At 42.4% G+C, this 23,013-nt stretch overlaps 1 protein-coding gene across 3 annotated transcripts; it reads right to left on the reverse strand.

Moving 5' to 3' along the window:
- Nucleotides 1-12,886: 12,886 nt before the first annotated feature.
- On the reverse strand, nt 12,887-22,372 carry LOC136533011 (CASP-like protein 4B1). Of its 3 annotated transcripts, none has more exons than XM_066525592.1 (6): nt 22,185-22,372; nt 21,222-21,394; nt 16,206-16,386; nt 15,535-15,947; nt 15,293-15,428; nt 12,887-13,373 (listed from the first exon to the last, which is right to left on the reverse strand). In XM_066525592.1, the coding sequence occupies exons 3-6, from the start codon at nt 16,233-16,235 to the stop codon at nt 13,182-13,184; spliced, it is 771 nt and encodes a 256-aa protein (XP_066381689.1). In that variant the 5' UTR covers nt 16,236-16,386; nt 21,222-21,394; nt 22,185-22,372; the 3' UTR covers nt 12,887-13,181. The 3 variants fall into 3 exon arrangements, with proteins under 3 accessions (XP_066381689.1, XP_066381694.1, XP_066381684.1); XM_066525597.1 differs by having other exon boundaries at nt 15,535-15,877; nt 16,206-16,391; XM_066525587.1 differs by having other exon boundaries at nt 16,206-16,391.
- Between the last annotated feature and the right edge of the window lie 641 nt (nt 22,373-23,013).

Genomic DNA, 23,013 nt, shown 5'->3' on the forward strand with positions numbered 1-23,013 from the left:
ACTTGTCCCCATTGGTGTACTAATAGTTTTAGCATCATCCATTCCAAACTTCTTAAGCATGTCCTTAATATACTTGCCTTGACTCACAAATGTGCCATTCTTCATTTGCTTGATTTGAAGACCAAGGAAGTAACTAAGCTCTCCAATCATGGACATCTTAAACTCACTTGCCATCATCTTGCCAAACTCCTTATAAAAATCTTGATTTGTTGACCCAAAAATGATATTATCAACATAGATTTGCATTATAAACAAGTCATTTCCAAGCTTTTTGGTGAAGAGAGTGGTGTCAACCTTTCCCATCTTGAATCCCTTAGAGAGTAGGAAATCTCTCAATCTCTCATACCATGCTCTAGGTGCTTGCTTCAATCCATACAAAGCCTTTCTCAACTTGTACACATGGTTGGGTTTCTTTTCATCCTCAAAACCGGGAGGTTGCTCAACATACACAAGCTCATTGATGTACCCATTGAGAAATACACTCTTCACATCCATTTGATACAACTTGATGTTGTGGGCACAAGCATAAGCTAGCAAGATCCTAATTGCTTCCAATCTTGCAACCGGAGCATATGTTTCTCCAAAGTCAAGACCTTCAACTTGAGTGTAACCTTGAGCCACTAATCTTGCTTTGTTCCTTATTACTATCCCATCTTGATCTTGCTTGTTCCAAAAGACCCACTTGGTTCCAATCACATTGTGATCCTTAGGCCTCTCAACTAACTCCCATACTTGATTTTTTGTAAAGTTGTTTAGCTCTTCATGCATAGCATTGACCCAATCAACATCCCGCAAAGCTTCATCTATCTTCTTAGGTTCAATGGATGACACAAATGAGAAATGCTCACAAAATGAAGTCAATCTTGATCTTGTTTGCACACCTCTTGAAATATCACCAATGATAGTGTCCAATGGATGATCTCTTGCAACATTAGTTGGTTGAAGCACTTGCACTTGATTGCTAGCATTTGATTGATCACTTGGTTGAGATGATAAACTAGCCATTTGATGGTCTTGCACATTGCCATCACTAGTGCTTACTTGGATTTTATCATGAGAACCACTAGCTTGCACATTTGAGTTAGAGAGCACTTGATTCTTGTCATCTTCAACATCAATCACCTCTCTAGGCCTTATATCACCAATGTCCATGTTCTTCATTGCATTGACCAATTGAGTTCCTTTCACATCATCTAGATTCTCATCTTCCTCTTGGGAACCATTTGTTTCATCAAACTCCACATCATGAACCTCCTCAAGAGTACCACTAGCCAAATTCCAAACTCTATAAGCCTTGCTAGTAGTGGAGTAACCAAGCAAGAAACCTTCATCACATTTCTTTTCAAATTTGCTCAATCTAGTGCCTTTCTTCAATATGTAGCATTTACAACAAAAAACTCGAAAGTATGCTATGCTGGGCTTTCTTCTATTCAATAGCTCATATGGTGTCTTCTCCATCATGGGGTGACAATAGAGTCGGTTGCTATAGTAGCAAGCCGTGTTGATTGCTTCGGCCCAAAATGAATGACTCATATTATACTCACTCAACATTGATCTTGCCATGTCAATCAAACTTCTATTCTTCCTTTCAACTAAGCCATTTGATTGAGGAGTATACTTGGTCGAGAATTGATATCTAATTCCAAATTTATCACACAACTCATCAATTCTAGTGTTCTTGAATTCACTACCATTGTCACTTCTAACTTTCTTGATAGTTATTTCAAACTCATTATGAATTCCCTTGACAAATGATTTCAATGTTGCAAACACATCACTTTTATCAACAAGAAAGAATACCCATGTGTATCTAGTAAAATCATCTACAATCACAAATCCATATTTATTTCTACCAATGCTTGTGTATGTGGTTGGTCCAAACAAGTCCATATGCATCAACTCAAATGCCTTAGATGTGCTCATTATGCTCTTCTTAGAATGTGTGTTACCAACTTGCTTTCCGGCTTGACATGCACTACATAGCTTATCCTTCTCAAATGTGACATCTTTTAAGCCTCTAACTAAGTCATGCTTAATCAACTTGTTCAATTGTTTTATTCCAACATAACCAAGCCTTCTATGCCATAACCAACCCATGCTGGACTTAGTGATCAAACATGTTGTCAACTGAGCTTCTCTAGCATTGAAATCAACTAAGTATAGATTCGCATATCTAAATCCTTTGAATATCAAGTTAGAGCCATCTACACTTATGACCTCTACATCATCCACACCAAATATGCACTTGAAACCAAGATCACATAATTGAGCTACCGACAATAAGTTGAAGTTTAAGCTCTCTACTAGTAGTACATTGGAAATGCTTAAATCATTGGATATTGCAATCTTACCAAGCTCTTTGACCTTGCCTTTGCCATTGTCACCAAATGTGATACTATCAATCCCATTGCTCTTGCTTTCATTGATTGAATTGAACATTCTTGGATCACCGGTCATGTGTTGTGTGCACCCACTATCAAGCACCCAATGCCTTCCTTCGGCTTTATAATTGACCTACAAAAGAAAATTAATTCTTTTTAGGTACCCAAACTTGCTTGGGTCCTTGTAGGTTAGTCACCAAGGTCTTTGGTACCCAAATAGCCTTCTTCTTTGGGCCCACAATTGGTGTACCAATAAACTTAGCCTTCACACCATTGACACCCTTATAAAGCATGTAACAAGAATCAAATTTGATTGATGATACATTAGGTATCTTGTTCTTGTTAGTCTTGCAATTTTGCTTTATATGCCCAACTTGCTTGCATCTATTGCAAAAACCGACCATTGTCCTTCACAAAGCTAGCTTTGGGAGTGACAAAGGCCGCCTTGCCTTTCTTGGGGGTATAGCCTAATCCCTCTCTATTGAGAGAAAATCTTTAGCTACCCAAGCACTTTAGCAAGTGGGCTTCTCCACCATAGGCATTGCCTAAGGCACGAGTGAGCTCATTCACCTCCTTCTTGAGGTTCTCATTTTCCACCATAAGTGAGGCATCACAAGTGAGACCATCACTCAAAGGTGAAGTGGAAGTAGTAGTGCTACAAGAAGTGTTAGTGGAAGCAACTAAGATGGACTTATGAAAAGATTCATCAATAAGATCATATGTTAGTCCCACATCACATGTTATGATCACTTGCTCCTTCTTGGCTTCCTCTACTTTGACTTGCTCAATGAGAGAGGAGTGAGCCTTTTCAAGCTTAGAGTGAGCTTTGCCAAGCTTTTCATGGGCTTCCATTAGCCTCTCACAAGTGGCATTGAGCTCATCATGGGATTGCTCAAGAAATTTGACTTTCTTGTTCAATTCCTTGCACTCCTTTCTCTTCATCTCAAAGCAAGTGTGCACTTGCTCACACATGTCCATGAGCTCCTCCTTGGAGTACTCATCATCATCATCATCACTCCTACAAGCATCACTTTCACATTCATCATCATCACTCACATCATATTGTACCTTGGTAGGTTTTGCCATGAGGCATGTCGATGGAGTGTTGAAGATGGAGGGCTTATTGTTGATGGCGATGCTTGCTAGTGCTCTCTTGATAGATTTCTTGTCGTTATCACTAGAGCTATCACTATCCGAAGAGCCATCACTATCCCAAGTGACTACATAGCCTCCACCCTTCTTCTTCTTTTAGAAGGTCATTCTCTTCTCCTTCTTCTCCTTCTTTTCTTTCTTATGCTCCTTGTGCTTCTTCTTCTCATCCTCATCATTGTCACTATTATATGGACAATTTGCTACTATATGATTGGGGCTCTTACAATTGTATCATCTTCTCACATACTCTTTCTTCTTGGAGTGATCTCTTCTCTTTCTTGCACCATAGCCCTTCTTCTTTATGAATTTTCTCATCTTGTGCACAAAGAGAGCCATAGCTTCATCATCAATATCACTAAGATCATCACCATCACTTGATTCTTTCTTGGACTTGCCCTTGTTCTTTGATGATGATGAACTAGCCTTGAATGCTATGCTTTTCTTCTTCTTGTCTTCTTCTTCCTTCTTGTCATCCTTGTCATCCCCCTCCCTTTCAACATGGTATGTCTCTTGTGTCATGACATCACCTAGTACTTGGGGGTAATATCCTTCAATCCTCCTCTTATGATTAGCAATCTTAACATCTCAAATCTTGGAGGTAGGCACATCAAGAACCGATGAGAGACATCATCATCCTTGATCTTCTCTCCCAAAGCCTTCAAGTCATTGACAATTACTTGCAATCGATGGAATATCTCCAGAATGCTCTCATCTTCCTTCATCTTGAAGCTTATCAATTTGTCCTTGAGAATGTACAACTTGGCACTCTTCATCGCTGGTGTGCCCTCATACGTTTCCTCCAATCGTGTCCACACCTCATTTGCTCTTTCATAATCCTTGATTTGCTCAAACACCTTGGAATCAATGGCATTGTATATGGTGTTGAGAGCCATTGTGTTGCATTGCTTGTTAGTCTTATCTTGGTTGGTGGGATTATCGGGATCGATGATAGCATAATCATTCTCGGTCACTTCCCATACTTGATCATTGATTGAACCAAGATACATCCTCATCTTTCTCTTCCAATAATCATAGCATGTGCCATCAAAGAACGGTGGTTTGCCCCCCACATGGTTGAACACAACTTAAGCCATAATTTGACACCGAGGTTGTTAAGCCTTCAATCAAACGGTGACCACGGCTCTGATACCACTTGAAAGGTCCTAATATAGCTAGAGGGGGGTGAATAGCCTATTTAAAATTCTATAAACTAACTAGAGCAATTTGATTAGTAAGATAAATAGCGTAATGCAAACTTGCTCTAGCTCTACGAGGGTTGCAAGCCACCTATCCAATTAATTCTAGTTGCAATGATAGCTAGACACACAACTTGCTATGATACTACTCACTAAGAGCTCTCAATCTTTCTACTCTAAAGAGCTCCACTAAGCAAACTCAAATAGCAAAGCAAGCTCTCAAATCTAATTACACTAAAGAGCTTGCTACAACTAGTTTGCAAGAATATAAACGAGTGAGTAGGATGGTTATACCGCCGTGTAGAGGAGTGAACCAATCACAAGATGAAGATCAAGCCAATCACCGAGAGAATGCAAATGACAAGAGACAACCGATTTTCTCCCGAGGTTCACGTGCTTGCCAACACGCTAGTCCCCGTTGTGTCAACCAACACTTGGTGGTTCGATGGCTAAGAGGTGTTTCACAAACCTCGTTCATATGATTGGACACCGCAAGAACCTACCCACAAGTGAGGTAACTCAATGACACGAGCAATTTACTAGAGTTACCTTTTGGCACTCCGCCGGGGAAGGTACAACTCCCCTCACAATCACCGGAGACAGCCACGAACAATCACCAACTCGTGCTGATCCTCCACCGCTGCATCAAGCCGTCTAGGTGGTGGCAACCACCAAGAGTAACAAGCGAAATCCGTAGCGCAACATAAATACCAAGTGTCTCTAGATGCAATCACTCAAGCAATGCACTTGGATTCTTTCCCAATCTCACAATGATGATGGATCAATGATGGAGATGAGTGGGAGGGCTTTTGCTAAGCTCACAAGGTTGCTATGTCAATGAAAATGTGCAAGAGCTGGAGCTTGAGCCGGCCATGGGGCTTTAAATAGAAGCCCCCATCAAATAGGGCTGACCGGATGCTCCGGTTAGACTGACCGGACGCTGGTCCCCAGCGTCTGGTCGCTCGATGGTGGGCATGTGTCACATGCGTTCAACTATGAACATTTGATCTCAACGGTCAAAATATTGACCGGACGCTCCGACCGAGCTGACCGGACGCTGGACCCTCAGCGTCCGGTTGTTTCTAGTAAGGGTCCAAATCCTATTTTTGCCGACCGGACACGTCCGGTCATGCTTGATCGGACATAGCCCAGTGTCCGGTGCTCAACCCTAGCACTGTGCCGTCTGACAGCTCGACCGAACACAGCCTTTCAGCGTCCGGTCACTGAGTGACCCAGCGTCCGGTCAGTAGACCGACGCCAGCATCATTTCGACCAAATCCATTTCAACTCTAACTTCTTCACCCTTGCTCAAATGTGCCAACCACCAAGTGTATCACCTTGTGCACATGTGTTAGCAAATTTTCACAAACATTTTCAAGGGTGTTAGTACTTCACTAGATCCTAAATGCATATGCAATGAATTAGAGCATCTAGTGGCACTTTGATAACCGCATTTCGATACGAGTTTCACTCCTCTTAATAGTACGACTATCTATCATAAATATGATCACACTCGCTAAGTGTCTTGATCACCGAAACAAAATGGCTCCTACATTTTATACCTTTGTCTTGAGCCTTTTGTTTTTCTCTTTCTTCTTTTCCAAGTTTAAGCATTTGATCATCACCAATATCATGATCTTCGTCATTGCTTCATCACTTGGAGTAGTGCTACCTATCTCATGATCATCTTGATAAACTAGGTTAGCACTTAGAGTTTTATCAATTAACCAAAACCAAACTAGAGCTTTCAGCCACACCATGGGCCGCCGCGCGCTCGCGCGAGCTACGTCGCGTAGGCCACGCGTGTGGGCCACGCGGGAGAATTCATTTTTCTTTTTTCACAAGGAATTAGAAATAGTTTTCTAATTTAATTTTTGAGCTAATCTTTGATAAATCATATAAAATCATGTAGATGTTCAAAAATTGTGAAACAAATTTTGTTAGGTTCCTAAAATTGTGCTCTATCTGTTAGTGTATTTAGTTCATATATGTACTTGTTGATATCAGGGGCTATTAAATCATTTGAGAGTGCTCAATATTATTAGGTTAAATATTGTATGAATTTTTATATTAAATTGGTGATAGCTTTAGTCCTAAAATTTTTATAGTAGCTTCATTGTATTATTATGTCCTCACTGTAATTTTGTAGCTTTAGAATAGACTAAGCATTAGGTTAGTTAAATGCTCTTTGATTCAAATATATACATTAAATCGTTAGTAGAAATAAAGATATATCCTTCATTTGTAAAGCTAGGTGTTTGTTAGTTGAACCCAACACTTTGTTTGGTAAAGATGATAGTTAGCTTAGTACCTTAGTCATTAGAACTAGCTTAGTATGCGTATTCTTAGTTTAGGAGTTGCTATTGCTTAAATGCTAAGTGTTGCATCATCATCGCATGCATGTAGAGAACGAGTTGGCGGAGATCATGACCACCGGCGATCACGAGTTTGAGGAGATCATCAAGGAGTACGAGAAGGAGATTCTCGTGCAGGAGGAGGTCTCGGAGCCCACTGACTGACTCAGCTAACACCACGCCTGCCCAAGGCAAGCCCTGGTGCATAACTCTTATTTTTTATAATCACTAAATATATATATGTGATGTGCATTTATGTTACAGGAATTTTATGAAAACTACATGCATAGATATAACTGTCCTAAGAGTCTTACTAGTGCAGGTTCGAGTAGCTGCTATGCTTAGGTTTTTTATAGCATGAGCAACCTGCCATTACTCACAATAGGTGATTATTATAAATACTCTCATGATAAAAAGAATGAAAGAAAAAATGGAGACATGGTAGGAATATGGTATGGGTATTGGTGGGTGTAACAGGTTGTGTCCCGCGACCAATGGGGCTTAGCTTGGTTACACTATTTTCCCTGCCCGTGTCGATTAAGGACCGTCCATTGCTGTGGATGGTAGTCAGGTCACAGACTTATTATCCTGAGCACATACCTGCTTATGAGAGCGGGAAGGCTCGTTACGCCCTTATCGTGGGTTCTGGCTCTTTTCGGACCGACTGATTGGATGCGAGGAAAGGTGGAGGTCTAAGCACCATTCTGATACCGGGTCTCAAGTGTGGGGGCTTAGAGTCCAAGTTTGGACAGGGACCTGGACCCCATGATAGGGGTGGAATGGGTTGGTCTTGTTTGTGCCTAGGGTACAAATGTGGCGTGTGTTTTAGGGTACCTGGCTAGGATACATTGGTTCACGAATCACCGTTTTCATAAGATGGTACGACTTGGCTATGGTCTAGCACCGTAGTAAGAACTAGAAGATGAAAGATGGTGAAATGGTTCTGATTGCTCAACCCTTGCTTGAAAGTAGAACATGTACTTACCTAGAATAGTTAGCTAATGAAGTAATCATGACTGTCAATAAAACTTGACTATAAGGATGAATTATTAGTAATGCTTTTCACAAACAAAAAGAAAACAACAAACCCATATTGCCTATCATACTCCTTGGAGTCAGTAAACTATTTCCACTAGTCGGGTAAGTCTTGCGAGTACATTGTGTACTCAGGGTTTATTTTACCCCTGTTGCAGGTGCAGCTTGAGGAGTAGCTCTTGTGTGGAGGATTCTTCTGGTGGGCACAGACGGATCCTTATATCGTTTTCGCTAGATGTTTATTTGTATTCCATTATTTAATTATCGCACTCTGAACTCTGGTATTGTAATAAATAATTTTCAAGAACTCTTGTTGTATGAAATGGACTCCGTATTGTAAGCTGGCTCATTATTAGATTCTAGATGTAAAACGTGGATTGTTTCGAGTTCTCCATTAGGGTGTGCTCGATGAAACTGTCCGATGTAGCTCACTTTTGAGGTGCTTAGTGTCTAGTGGAAGATGAGCGCCTCCGAAAGTATGCTATTTTAGACGGTTCTGCCACATCTTGTTAGTGGTTAGTGAGGCTCTTTAGTTAGTAGGCTAGCGCAAAATTTGCTGTCTCATATTTGTCTAATCATTTGGCTTAGTGTTATTGTAGATTTTTTAATAGGCTATTCATCTCCCTCTAGCCATTAGGACTTTTCAACGTCCTGGAGGTCGACGGCGTCAATCGTGGCCTCCACCCATGGCGGTCGAGCACATCCTAGAGGTCGATGGAGCCAGTCGTGGCCTCCGCGTCATGGAGTGCTGGAGGTCATCGCCGTCGGCCAGGGAGCGTCGGAGCACGTGCTCTTTCTATTTCATTTTTCTACTCATATTTCCTGCTCGTACGAGTAGAGCGTGGCTTTAGGTTAGGCGGCGGCCGATTTGGCTAGGCGAAAGGCACGCGGTGCCGAGGGCAGGCCAGTGAGTGGCACCCAGCACACGTGGGCCTATGGCTGGCTACAGCTCGGCCGGGTATAGCGCCAGGCGGTGGGGCCATGCATAGCGGCAGCCGTAGAGCAGAGCAAAGCAACGGCGGCGGTGCGGCGTTCCGGCGAAAAGGCTACGACACCGGCCAAACCAAGGGGCGGGGAAGGAAAAGGGGTCAGCCAGAGCTTTCCTATAGGCTCAGTTGAGGTAGAGATGGTGCACAGCAGGCCCACCTCGTGCGCGGAACGGGTGGCGGCACACCGAGCTTGGCACGGTCGCGTTAGCTCGTCGCTGGCGATGTCTCCTGCCAAACTGAGGTGAGCACCAGCACGAGGAGGTCACGAGGGGTTCACTAGTGCAAGAAATTGAACCAATTCCGAAGGACCGAGGTTACCCCAATTCGTGCACTGCTACGGCGGCAAGATGACCGGCGTAAATGCAATAAAGCTCTAAGTGGGTTTTGGTGATGTTGAGCACATAATTAAAGGACTAATGGCTTTAGCAAGTGTTTGATAGCATATCTTTAGTTATGGGTGCAAAGAAACAAAGGAGGAGACCCCCAACTCGAATCGATGGCTTGCAACGGCTCTAAAAGCTAGTTTAATTCATTTTATATTTTGAGATTGAGTTATAAGACAAGCTGTACTATCAAGGGGGATACTAATAATGGTCTGGGTGGAACCAAGTACTCAAAACTCTATCTTCAACTCAAATAATCCCAGGCACAAAAAGCCAGCCGAGCTGAATTCTTATATGCTCTGGCCTGCACGAAACCTCCGTGTCCTGACGCGGAGGCTCCAGGGTCTGTCTGACCTGACTATTTTGTGGGTGACGTGGGTGGTATTTATACCATACCCCTTCGCCCTCAATGATCATCTTCTTTATTCCTTTATTCCTGATGAATAGAAGCTCTCTCTCAAAGCTCAGTGCTCCCAACTCCCTTGCTCAAATCTTAGTGATTCCTTAAGGGATTTGGCTCTAGAGAGTGTGAGAAAGCTCGAGAAGATCCTTCTCCTCCGTTCTTGTGCACTTGGTGATGCCCTAGCCGCTTGGTGTGTTCGTTACTCTTGGAGCTTGGCTCCTAGATGGTTAGTGGTCGCCCGATAGCTCCTAGTCCGCTGTGGTTGAGCACCAAGAAGTTTGTATTACCCTTTGTGACTTAGTGGAACCCTCTAACCTATTGCTTTGGTGATAGGTTGGAGAAGAGGAGCGAGTTGAAAGAGACTCCATAGCCTTTGTGGCTAACCTCAACAACGTGGACGTATACAAGCCTTTGTGGCGAGTTGAACCACGGGATAAATCCTTGTGTTCACTGTGATTGTTGCTGCTGTTGTTGCTATTACTTGTGATTTTGATTGATTTTTAGGGTTTGCATCCTACCTACGAATTTCTCATCTTATAGGTGCAACCGACTATTTGGATGGCTCAACATACTCCCCAGGAAGGCTGGTATTACGTTCGATCTATTTTTCATTTGTTAAATTCCGCAGTAGATCGATTTCATACTCTGATCCCCGGAGGTTCCACGCTCAGTCCCAGAACCTCCGCGCCCCGGAACCTCCATGCTCAAACCCGGAGGTTCCGCGTTCTGACTGTTTTCATAAGTTGATTAAATTTCAGAAAAAGGCCTATTCACCCTCCTTTTAGGCCCAAAATTTCTGAAATTGGGCGGTGGAGGAGCACGGCTATGGCTTTATGTGGGTTGGGCGCTCAGCTAGCTTCCCTAGCTACTCACGGGTGCGAGGAATTGAAGCGGGAGTCTCAGTGTGGCGTGAATTTGAGTGTCGAAGGGAGGGGTGTTGTCGGTACCCAAGCGTTGAAGGTGGTCACATGCATCTGTGGGTTCGGTCAAGGCTGGCATTGGCCATGCAGGGCGCAAGCGGGGGTGTAGAGAGGCCAGGCGCGTCGTGTAGCACGTTAGATGAGGCAGCATTGCCTCGGGCAGGAGGCGCACGCGCGCGCAGTCTCGCCGCTTCATGGCCATCGGGTTCAACAGCGTCGGCGGGGCCTAGACCGCATCTGGTGGCTGCTCCGTGACGCTTTGGGACCTTGAACTCGGTTAGGCTACGCGTCGTGCGGAGAAGAGGCGGCGTCAGCTCGAGGAGGAAGATGCCATAGTCGTTGACAGCTTGGCCCCACCGAGCAGAGAGAGAAAGCAGCCATAGGATAGGGTTATGAGAGAAGGGTATTTTGGTCGTTTTCATTGGCCGGTCCCACATGTCAAGACTACCAAACGACAAAAAACCAACAGAATGCGGACGGAATAGCTTAAAAGACAAAAAAAAAAGTTTAGAGTAGTGGCACTTGTGAGAGCTCAATTTTTTTAATGACTTGTAAGTAATTACTAACTTTTATAATGACACACAGGTAAAAGCCTCCAAAATCATATAGTTAAAAAGGCAAGAATAAAAATACCATTGCACTTTAAAATAGGGAATGAAACAACAAATTTCCTATTACAATCTACTCCCTCCGTAATACAATTTTCATTTTTCGAGGAGTTAAAGGGCTTGAACTTTGACTAAACTTATATAAAAAAGTACAAACATTCATGATACAAAATAAGTATCATTAAATTAGTTATAGAATATATTTTCATAATAAATTTATTTGGATACATAAATGCTACTCACTTCGTTCCAAATTATTAGTCGCTCTGATTTTTTTGGTTCATTTATTTGGCTATGTATATAGACAGATTATTATATCTAAATACATAGTAAATTTTTTTGTATCAAACAAGTTAAAGCGTCTTAGAATTTGAAACGAACGGAGTAATACTATTTACTGTAAATCTAGTCAAACGTGAGCTATATTGACTTACACAGATACTATAGTTGCGTTCTTTTATGGACTGACAGAGTACCCTTGTTCGAAGTACCCTTGTTCCATAAGGCCCTGTTCGTTTGGCTGATAAGTCAGGCTAAAAAGTAGTGTTGGCTAATTTATTGTGAAAGAAAAATAATATTCGTTCGCTAAAAAAAATACGGAGAAACGAACATAGCCAAAGACCCCTGCATCCGCACCTCGATGTGCCCCCGTCCCCACACGCTGCTCGCTTCAGGCCTCCTGTTCACTCCAGACGGACCTTCGTCTTCCTCGCATTTCTTCAATTGTGGTGTCGGCCGAAATGCCCGAGCGAGAGGGAAAGGAGGAAGAACGTAGGGGCACAGTTAAAACCACCACCATGTTAGACAAAAAACAGATAGGATTGCGCTAGGGAGGAAAACTAATTGGTTTTGCTAATTGTAGGAGAGCCAATGCTCTCTTTTTTTTTTGAACGAAAGAGAGCCAATGCTTTTACTGTACTATTTTGGAGGGAAACCTACACAAAGACAATAGACAATAATCTAGGCAGGTAAATAGAACCTTTTCCATTTCCAAATGAGACTTTTCCAAGCATATGTTGAGCCATAATCTTTTCAATATGTCAGCTAATTCATCAATTAGGTTTTGGTTCAAAATATTGTTTTAGATCCATCCGAACCATATCAAACCATCAGACCAGACCACCTGCACCTTGTTCAGACTCCAGACTTCAAATCAAAAGTTGGAGCTAAATATCAGTCGTCAGATAACCTTGTATAAAATAAATATATCAACCATGTCAATTAGAAATTTAGCCAGAAGATTTCCGACAGTAATGCACGCAGAACAGAGTAGCAGCTGCATCTGCATGTTACAGGACCTTGTTTGGATGTAAATGTATTCACTTCAATTATATGTGTTGAAGTTGGAGTGGGTTGAGGTGGAATTTAGTTAAGTTCCATCCAACCCACTTCAACGCACATGGATTGAAGTGAATGCATATGCATCCAAACAAGATCTAAGGATAGCAAACATTTCACTTTTCAAATCAAGGAAAATTATGAGCCCTGAAATAAGCATACAGCTCTACTTCTGCATATGTTGAGAGAAGCTAAATGTTCTCATCATGGCAGCAATATCTTAGAATGGAAAACAATCATATTCAGGAATGCCACGTATAATTCTATGTACACACATGGAAGCTACAGAAAGCAACAACAATCACCTTAGCACATAACAGATGACCTTCAAGATGAAGAGAAGCATCAGAGGCTTCTCTTCTTTGGATTAGCAATCCATAATGAATATTCCACCAAATGGGTTTTACTTCTACAACGATGATTCACATGTATGTTTGTTTGGAGAGCTTGTAACCAGAAACCACTGCTGACAAGGCAAGAGCTAGAAATGCAAAGAAGGCCATGCTGATTGCTGCAGCGGTCGCATCTGTGAAGTTGTTGACAACTGCAGATCTCATGCGGTTCGTGATGGGGACGGCAGCCGACAGAGCGGACATCAGCAAGTATGCAACTACCTGCAAACGACGACACAGATCTCTGTCAGCTCAGTTATATCATTTAAACATTGCAATCAATTTCGTCTAACGAATATTGTTGTAACTATCAGTTTCAGTACAAAGAATGTCTTGAAAGAACGAAGTTGCAGCCAACCAATTTTTTTTTCTTGTTATCTTGCTGCACTAGAAATGGTATCATGACATGAAATAGATAAACTCCTGAGTCCTGATCAATGAATCTAAGAGGGATAAACATGAACTTTGATACAAAACAAAACCCTCTTAGCCAGTTTAACTGTTTTTTTAGATAACAGAACGAGGTTCCAGTGTCTACCATCCGAAGATGATACACAACTGATAGTCAAGACACAAACCAAAGCCAAGAGGCTCACACTCTCACGTCCAAGAGAGGTAAAAAAACAACAAAGTTTAGCCAGTTTAACTGTTATAAGAATACACCACATGACATGAAGGGTTACTTCATGTAATGCCACATAAGTCCCTTGAACCTTATTATTCTAACTCCGTTTGACTAACAAAATCTAGGTATGCACTGGAAAGTAAATTCAAGTTCCAGCAAATCTACTTCTAACTTTTAAGTAACCCTTAGAATAAGTGGGGCCACTGATTGAAATATTAGAATTTTTTTTCATGAGATTTGAGAACTAAAGCTATGAAACTTGAAACTAGCAAGAAACAAGTGAAACTGTAAATGGTCATGTTATTTGCAGAACCTGACCCCTCCCCCCGGGCTCCCACCCAAAAAAAAACTTAACAAAGGAGTTGCAGGACCAAGACAGTCATATCCCCAAGGGCAGGCTAAGTGGACATGGTCCCCCAGACATTTCAAACTTCATTGTTCCACACCAGAGTATTTCAATGCATTTAAGCATAATCCATTGGGCATCATGAACAAATTTTTGACATGCAGTACTTATCTCCAACCAACTGAAGATTCAAAACATAGTCCCAACTTCGAGCTCATTTCAAAGTTTGGTCCAACCACTCCAATCTCCCTATGCTGGGCACCAGATTACCATGATTGCTGCTGTTGCCCTGTAATGCATGCGCTGGTACTAGTATTGCCCACATTATTGGACCATTCTTGAGACTTGAGAGCTTCTAGCCCACAATCCTTTTCCTTAGTTTCTTCCAAAAAGAAACTGAAAGGGGTATTAGGTTCTCTAGTTGAAGGTGTGCCTCGAAAAGGAGCATCACAGACCAATCTGACTGATCCAACAGTAAAACGTGATGTGCCTCTTCTCACAAAGTTAGGCCTTGTTTAGTTCCTCCCATCAAGTTTACTCTCTATCCCATCGAATGTTTGGACACATGCATGGAGTATTAAATACAGACTAAAAAAATAACTAATTGCACAGTTTGCGACTAATTTGCGAGACGAATCTTTTAAGCCTAATTAACCCATGATTTGACAAGGTGGTGCTACAGTACACATGTGCTAATGACGGATTAATTATGCTTAATAAATTCGTCTCGCGGGTTACTGACGGATTATGTGAAATGTCCGAACACCCCATGCGACACCCCCATATGACACCCGATGTGACACCCAAAACTTTACCCCCTGGATTTAAACAAGGCCTTAGTCGCACCATTCTTGTATTGCTCAGATGGGGAAAAAAAGCTGCTGGAGAGAATTCTACTACATGCTACTACTGATGAATTGATGTGTTTCTTCACCATGGAAGTAGAATGTCTGTACTGGAAGTCTGGAACCTTTACTCTTACATATCACTTTATAAATTGCACTCACATTTTACACTCCCCCCTCCATTCATGTTCTTCTCCCTTTTCCTTCACTGAGCAGGAATCTCGACCAAAATCGCGAAACACATCGGACGTTTGTTGATTGAGCGAAATACTCATGTCAGCACAAGATTTATAGCTGCAGACTAAAAGTTGAAGCAATCACTCGCCTGATCACCGACGAAATCCAGAAGCCTCCCAGATGCTGAGGAGACGGGGTCGACGCCGCCGCGCATCCGGTGCGCGTGCCGCGCCGCCTGCGCCAGCGAGTAGAGCAACGCCAGCGACGCGATTGCAAGCAGGTACCTAGGGAGAAACAGAAGACGCAACAATAATAAGCCATAAATAAACACGGATCGAAGAGCACGCCGAGTTCGAACGAACCCCCAGCAACCGTCGTCCGCTCGCGCACCTGTACTCCTGGTAGCGGTCGAACTGCATCCAGTCGCCGTGCTGGTTGGACGCGACGAGCACGAGCGCGACGAAGGCGAAGACGGCGGCCGCGGCATGCAGCGCGAGGGGGCTCTTGTCGAGCATGTCCTCCCGCCGCCACCGCGCCACCACCGAGTCCACCACGCCACGGCCACCGCCACCGCCGCCGCGGCGGGCGCGAGCGCCCGTGCCGCCATCCGCGGCGGTGGAAGCGCCGTTGTAGGGGGCGTAGTCTGGCTTCTCGGCGTCCTGCGACTTCTCGGCGGCGGCGGTGGCGGTGGTGGCGGTGGTGGCGGCGGCGTCAGTAGTGACCATCGCCATCGCTTTGCGGCGCACAGCGTCGAGGTGGTGGATGAGTGCGTGGGGAAGGGAGGGGAACAATATTAGCGGGGGCTGTGAGATTAAAAATAAAAGTGCTTTATTTTCAAGTACTTTAGCCCTATTCACTTGTCTGAAACTTAATTAAAACTAACTAAAAAATACGGTTTTAATTGAATTGACGCGAGAAAAAAATACTGTTCTGAAAAACCGAAAAGCCAGGACTTTTGTGTGTGACTCCGGGAAGGCACTTGTGCATTACAGAGGCGGAAGCAAAGCGAGGTCATTCGCACAGACAGTGAGACAGATAAGGCGGTTGCTCGAAATAATTACCAGAACAGAACTCAATAGAATAATCTCCATCCGCGAAGGACTCGGGCCCACTTGTCAGTAACTCGAAAGCTGATTTGCCTGTAGCGTGTTAGCGTCCATTGTCCTGTGACGTGTCAGGACTCTAGTGACAACAAGGTACCGCCGCTGGGAGAGTGGCGGACGCTAGTCTTGTTTCTGAAGTCTGAACTGCTCCGGATCAAGAAGTAGAACAAAATCCACATCAGATCATGGTGATTTCTAAAATTGGATATTAGGGAAGGATAAAGGTCCTTCTCTCTTGGGTTGTGATTTATGAGTACAAGTCGTAACTTAGAGCATCTCTAATAGCCTTTCTAAATCACACTCACTAAATCATCATTTGGATAGCTACGTGTATAAAAATCGATTTCTATATATTTTCACTCTCCAACAATTTTTCTATATCTCATGCGAAGATGACTATATTTAGATGATTATTTAGAAAAGCTGTTGGAGGGTAGTTTTTCACCAAAATCTCTATTCCTAGCATTTAGAAAGGATATTGAGAGTCTCTTGGAGATGCTCTTACTTGCCCCAATTTGAAGTTGAAAATGTTGTTGAATTGCAAGCATTCTACTATTTGTTCTAAATTAGAGGATGTTTTGGGTTTTTTAATACGTACCTTTTGTTACTCACTTACATATAAAGTATGTCTATATGCATAGTAAAAAAAATATCAAAAAAGACAAATCATCGGGAGGGAGTATCTTCAAAAGTGAACAACATGATCCTACCCGTAATATACAAAATACAATAGCATAGAGAGAGTAGCCGCTACCCCTGGTTGGGTTTGTGTTTTTTATTTTTCTTTATTGTTTCTTTATCAGAGCTCATGTGCTGGAACTTACAGCATGGAGCGAGTTGAGCCTTTATGTTAGAATTTATACCCCTTTCATTCTAAATTATAAATTGTTTATGTTTTGCTATGCATCAAGACATACACTATATCTAGGCGCATAGCAAAATTTATGTATCTAGAAAAGTCAAAATAATTTATAATTTAAAACGAAAAATAATTTGTTTTATAATAAGGTCTCTGTACCTCGTAACTTTTTTTAGATTAGGGGAGCTGAAGGATTTTCATAGTTCCTATCTGAGGGGAGCTTCTTCGCTGATCTTTGTAGAAAATCTGCAAGCCATTAGAGTGGTGGCATTCGAATCATTTTGGTTACATGGCTAATTGTCACAACTAATTTTGCTTCTCCACAAAAACCAATATGGAAACTGTGCATTGAAAAATTTAGATCTACATGGGTTTCACTATCTCTTCTCTATAAACTATCTATAAAAACTATACACTGAGATTGCCCTAAGCTAAGATATACGTGGTGTTTCGGTACTTTTGGAGCCCAAGAGCAACAAACCCAAAACATCAAAGGAGATGTGGAGTCAATGGCGATTCGGAGAGCTTGCCTACATCTCCATGAGTAGAGACCGAAGGCAGGAGTTTTGAAGAGTGGAGAAGATTTAGGATGGGTTAGGAACATATCCTTCCTTACTGACCGGAATAAAGATTTTATGAAAAAAAAAATCTATTTGACAGCTTTTTTATAGAGAAAATGTTGGATGATGAAAAAAATTATAGATAACTATTTCTATTTAAATGACTTCATATAATAATTTATAGAGCGGGTTCAAGAAAGACATTTAGAGATGCTTTTAGGCTAGTTTTTTTTTTTCATTTTTTCCTCTAAAATTTGAAATGGAGTCATATACTCATATATACACATTTCTCTTGGAGTTCCTCGTTCTGGTCCTGCATCCTAATAATTTCCTTTGCAGGCCCGGGCGTTTTGGAGTTTAGTTTGGTTTTTCTAGTGTTTCAATTTCTACACTAACATCCTAATCGAGCATGGGGATTCGTCTCCATCGGGACATCTTCCGGCTTCAAACCTTGTTTGCGTTTGACATGTGCCATCCACACCGTGCTCGAAGAGTAACGTATGCCCCCCTCGGTGCATGTCCCCCATCGCGTCAGCCACGTCTTCCATAGGCAATGATGAATCCTCCGTCTGTCTAGAGGAAATCGTCGTCCTTTTCCTCACCTCCTGACATCTCTACGGGCTTGTTTGGATGCACGTGTATTCACTTAAATTCACATAGGTTAGAATAGAATAAAATAGAACTTAGTTTAATTCCACTCCAATACACTTCGACACACGTGGATTAAGATAAATAAGCATCAAAGAGGCCTGCACGGGAAGGGCGAGGCGCAAGCCGCACCTAAGGGAGTACGTGAGGCAACGCCGGTGGTGACCTAGCGTCCTCCTTGACTGCGGTGACACACTGTTCTGTATTTTATTAAGCCTGAATGCTGATACTGATTCAAACTTTGTGAATAGCTTCAGAACTGGAATCTTTCATGCGTCGCATTTTTCTTCTTTCTCAATGATGCATCTCTAAGTTTTTTTTTTCTATTGTATTCAGAGACATTCCACAAATTGCAATCACGCCTTCCTCCAAACTAACGTTACATGTTTACGTTACATGTTTGGTGACCACCAGAAACATGCTAAATTGAAGAACCTGCAGAAGTTGCTACTACCTCATGAGACCGATGTGCTGCAACTGCAATGAGGAACATATGAAGATTTACTCTGTCCTCTTCCTATATGCCTACTGATTCTAAACTTAAGAGAAATAGAGAGAGATCCATTTGGAGAAAAATTGTATGGACCCAGGCTCCAGGTACGGGGGCAACTATGAAGACCATGTGTTTTCTCTGTTAGTAGCTAAAGATGGCAACGGGCTCCGATACCCGATACCCGACGGGTATTTGATCCATTAGGGGACGGGGATGGGATCATATCTTTACCCGTGGGCATCTAAATGGGCAAGAATCCATCCCCGACGGGTATAGCGGGTACGGGAACGTTCCCTGTTTACCCGTCCCCGTTACCCGTTGGGGAACCCGACTATTTGAACTGTCATGCGAGTATTAGGCCCAAAGAAGTTCAACATAGATATTTTAGCCCAAATTTAAACAATCATATATATAGTTTGTGTTCTAGGAACCCTAGTTCAATTTTTCCTCACCATCTCCACCAGCAGCACAAGCACGCCTGCCTCACGAGCGCTCGTGCCCCTCGCTTCCTCAGTTCGGTCTCTCTGTCACCTTTGCTCGTCCTCCTCGCAACTTCGCTCCTTCTCCTCGGCATCTCCGAGACTCCGACACTTATACCCGGGTGAAGAAGAAACGTCTCTAATTACAAAGCTGCGACCCAAGTGTCCTTGTTTATCGGGTATGCAGTACCCGTCCGACATCTGTTACCCGATCGATGCCCGACGGGTACGGGGATGGGCAATAATCTATACCCGAGACAGTTAACGGGGACGGGGACGGGATGAATTCTCCGTAGCGAGGAAGAGAACGTTCCGGCAATACCGATGGGTACCCCGTTGCCATCCTTATTAGTAGCGACCATTTTTTTTGGAAAAAAAAAACATTATAATTAGTAGAGACCTCTTACCGGCAAGGCTTCAAAAACACCTGTTGTACAGGTGTATCCCTTCTACACTCCTACAGAGTTCAAGTTCAGAATAACCAATCCCACTGCCTTTCCACCAAAGCGCTATCACATCCACCTCTAAGCTCCATAGTTCTTGCTATTTTTTCAAGAGAATAGCCTTATGCTGCTTAGGTTATATAATTAGTCCGGACGATATGTAGGACAGTACACCTTCAAGAAATTACAGTCATCTGAAAGTCTGAAACAAGGTACAACAATAGGCAAACACCAGTACACAGCTCCAACGTTATGTACACACCTACAGTGATCATTTCAAACAGGAAGCATAATCAAAGCTTAAGTGGCCAACCAACTTCTGATGACAAGTCTAAATGATCCACACAAAGTCGCTGCTATATAATCTAGGTCTCATAATTGATTTAGAAAGATCATTGTAATATCCAGGTCTTAAAACATGATTTGTCTGTATACACACAAATGTGTTGCTGCGTGGTTCTATCATCATTGGCAGTGGCATTTACGTGAAATCTTTGGACTGAATCAGGAAACCAAGGGGGGAGAACGTGAGCGATTGTGCCTTGATTCACACCCTACTTGCATTTGAATATTGAGTTAAATCACAGCTCCAACTCCCCAGTTTCCCAGTTCCTCGGAGATCTATATGATGACAGTCCCTAAATACTTTTAGCAAAAAAATAAGAACTCTAGACAATTTATTCGGTGCCCATTGGATAAAGAATTTTGCAGAAATTCTGCAAGATTATATCCTTAATAATTGTCAAAAAGTCATATGGGTTGGGTTCCTGCGGACCAATCTCACATGAAAAAAAGGGCTTGAACCTCAATGTTTTGGCAGTTCCTTTTGACTCATGCTTCAATTTTCTGAAATCCATGTACATAACCTCCAATATTTATGTCCTTTACAAAAGAAGAAACTGATGCAAATTCATCAAATGGACAAGCACTGGCAAAGAAACACACGTGGCTATCACTAAGCACTAACAAAATTCCAGGGGTTCAAGACCGAACCTGGTCATATTTGGATATTTGGAGAACACAGCTTGGTGTCATTGCTTAACTCCTTCACAAAAAGGGTTGTAACCCATACACACAGCCCCATAAATCCATACCACATTTTGGTGTGTGGCCAATTAAACTTTCCAATGAATCCTGATCACGTTCAGCAATCAGCACAATGTGATTGATGAGGCACAGATCACAAATTGTTTTATGCCATCAAACATCTGAGGCACTGCATCACCCTACTTGTACTAAAAGAAACCGAAAGTTCATACAGGTAAACATAGGAACAGAGTTTTGCATCACACATTAACACTCCACCCCCCCCCCCCCCCCCCCCCCCCCCCCCCCCCGACAGTAACCCTCCAAAGACAGTCAGCCTTGTACATACTTATAAAGGACAAATAGTATCAAAGAGGCAGGTACTGACAGGATATAGGTTAAAAGAATAATGGTTAGGGAAACCAAAAAAAAAAACTAAGTTAGCATACATGTTGACTGTGCTTACCTGCTTTCTTTCATCTGAACCTCAAGCTGCTTAAGCAGACGGTAGTGTTCATCCAATCCCTCAGAAACCTTATCGATCTTCATTAACAGTCGTTCATACACATCTTCCTTCCCGCTGACGTGACTTTTCTGTTCCATAGCTTCTCTTGAATGAGTACCTGAGGAGGGATATCTCTGCAGACGTACAAAGAATGGATTTGTGTCAAAATTCAGTGAACGACGACCGCCATGTTTTGGTATGCAATCCCTCAGTTTCAGAATACAAATTATTCTGGTTAAGTTTCATTCTGGTTAAGTTTCATAAACCGGAACAGCCGTCATTCTCTTCACCTTTACACCCATCTAGCGATTTCTATTGTTTAAAAAATCAAGAGTTTCACAAAATCTTCACTTCAAATGATCAAGGTGAAGCACTTGCACATTCTGGTTCCACACTCGTGCCTGTTCAAGACCTTATAATCATGTATTCATCTATGTCATTACACCCATCAAGTTTTAATAAAGACAAGAGTTTCATAGTATCTAATTTGGTTTGCAATTGATCACAGATGAAGAAAGGATATGATGTTAATTCAAGACCTAGCCACCACCTCCAAGCCCCAGCCTCCCTTCCTCTACGATGGACCCAGACAAACCTAACCCTAACCTTAAACCCAAACCTAACTCAATGGGCAGCAACGGAAGAGTAAGACAACAAGAAGCTAACGTACAATTAAATTCGAATAAAGAACTTCGACAACTTCAGACGAATCCAAGTACAGCAAACTAGTCAAGCCCCCAAAAGAACGAACTTTCTGTAGACAAGATCGCAGCGTTCCACAGATCAACACAACACACAATTAGACTCGCAATTCCTGGCCCTAATCCAGCAATCAATGGCGTTCAAGTCAAGTCGCCCAACTTTACATGCCCTAACCAGTCAAGCACCAAGGGGAAGAGGAAGCGGGAAGAGAGGATCGGTTACCTCTGTGGGCACGGAACTGCTCAGGAATCTTCGCTCCATCAGGCACCGCTGCTCCAGGGGCTGCCGGAGCCGGAGCGAGCGGGCGACGGACCGGAGGATCGCCGCCGACGCCATGTGCAGGAGAAGTTGAGCCGCCGCGGAGTCCTGGAAAGGAGAAGAATCGATGGAGGGGAACCGCAGCGCGCAAGAGTCTGTGGAGTGGAGGCCGATTGTACAAATCAACGAGCCCAGCCAGACGTCGGGCTATGTGTGTTTGTCAGCCCAGCAAACTTGGGCCACTTTTGGTCCACCCAATGGGAAATGAAAAGGAAGTTCACGTTACCTTTTTTTTACTTTTTGCGAAAGTCTATTTTTCCACATTAAACTCTAAAAGCGGTAAACCACCTCCCTAAACTTAAAAACTGTTCGTTTTACCAACCTAAACGGTTATAAAAGGTTTTCAAAGGTGACTTTATCTTTATCTTTTTTTTATTTATTTTGGCTAAATCTTTGAAAAATCATAGTAAATCACAGAAAAATCATAAAATAAAAAATCAAATTTTATTGGACTACATATGAGTAGATCTTTACAATGAACATATAATATGGTATGCTTTAGTACAAATGGTTTACCGTAGCTTTAGATCTATACTTTTAAATAATTAATTCATAGGTGCAATTTCTATGGCCCAATTATGGTAAAATTTTTATAGTGGGCTAATTATTATATGCTTGAACTATTGTAAAAAATTTATACTCATTGGATCATGTATAACTTATAAATACTTTTTAACAAGCATACACCTAAATAAATCTATAACTAAGCCATACATAATCTAATGAGTATAAA

This window comes from Miscanthus floridulus, chromosome 2, assembly GCF_019320115.1.
Source record: "Miscanthus floridulus cultivar M001 chromosome 2, ASM1932011v1, whole genome shotgun sequence".
Classification (NCBI taxonomy): domain Eukaryota; kingdom Viridiplantae; phylum Streptophyta; class Magnoliopsida; order Poales; family Poaceae; genus Miscanthus; species Miscanthus floridulus.

What these genes read in the sequence shown, in the direction of transcription:
- LOC136533011 (XM_066525592.1), bottom strand. Translation starts at nt 16,235, where the DNA reads ATGGAGATTATTCTATTGAGTTCTGTTCTG. An exon ending in GACCGCTACCAGGAGTACAG is followed by an intron (nt 15,429 to 15,534) that starts GTGCGCGAGCGG and finishes GTTTCTCCCTAG; the next exon opens with GTACCTGCTTGCAATCGCGT. An exon ending in TGGATTTCGTCGGTGATCAG is followed by an intron (nt 13,374 to 15,292) that starts GCGAGTGATTGC and finishes CGTCGTTTGCAG; the next exon opens with GTAGTTGCATACTTGCTGAT.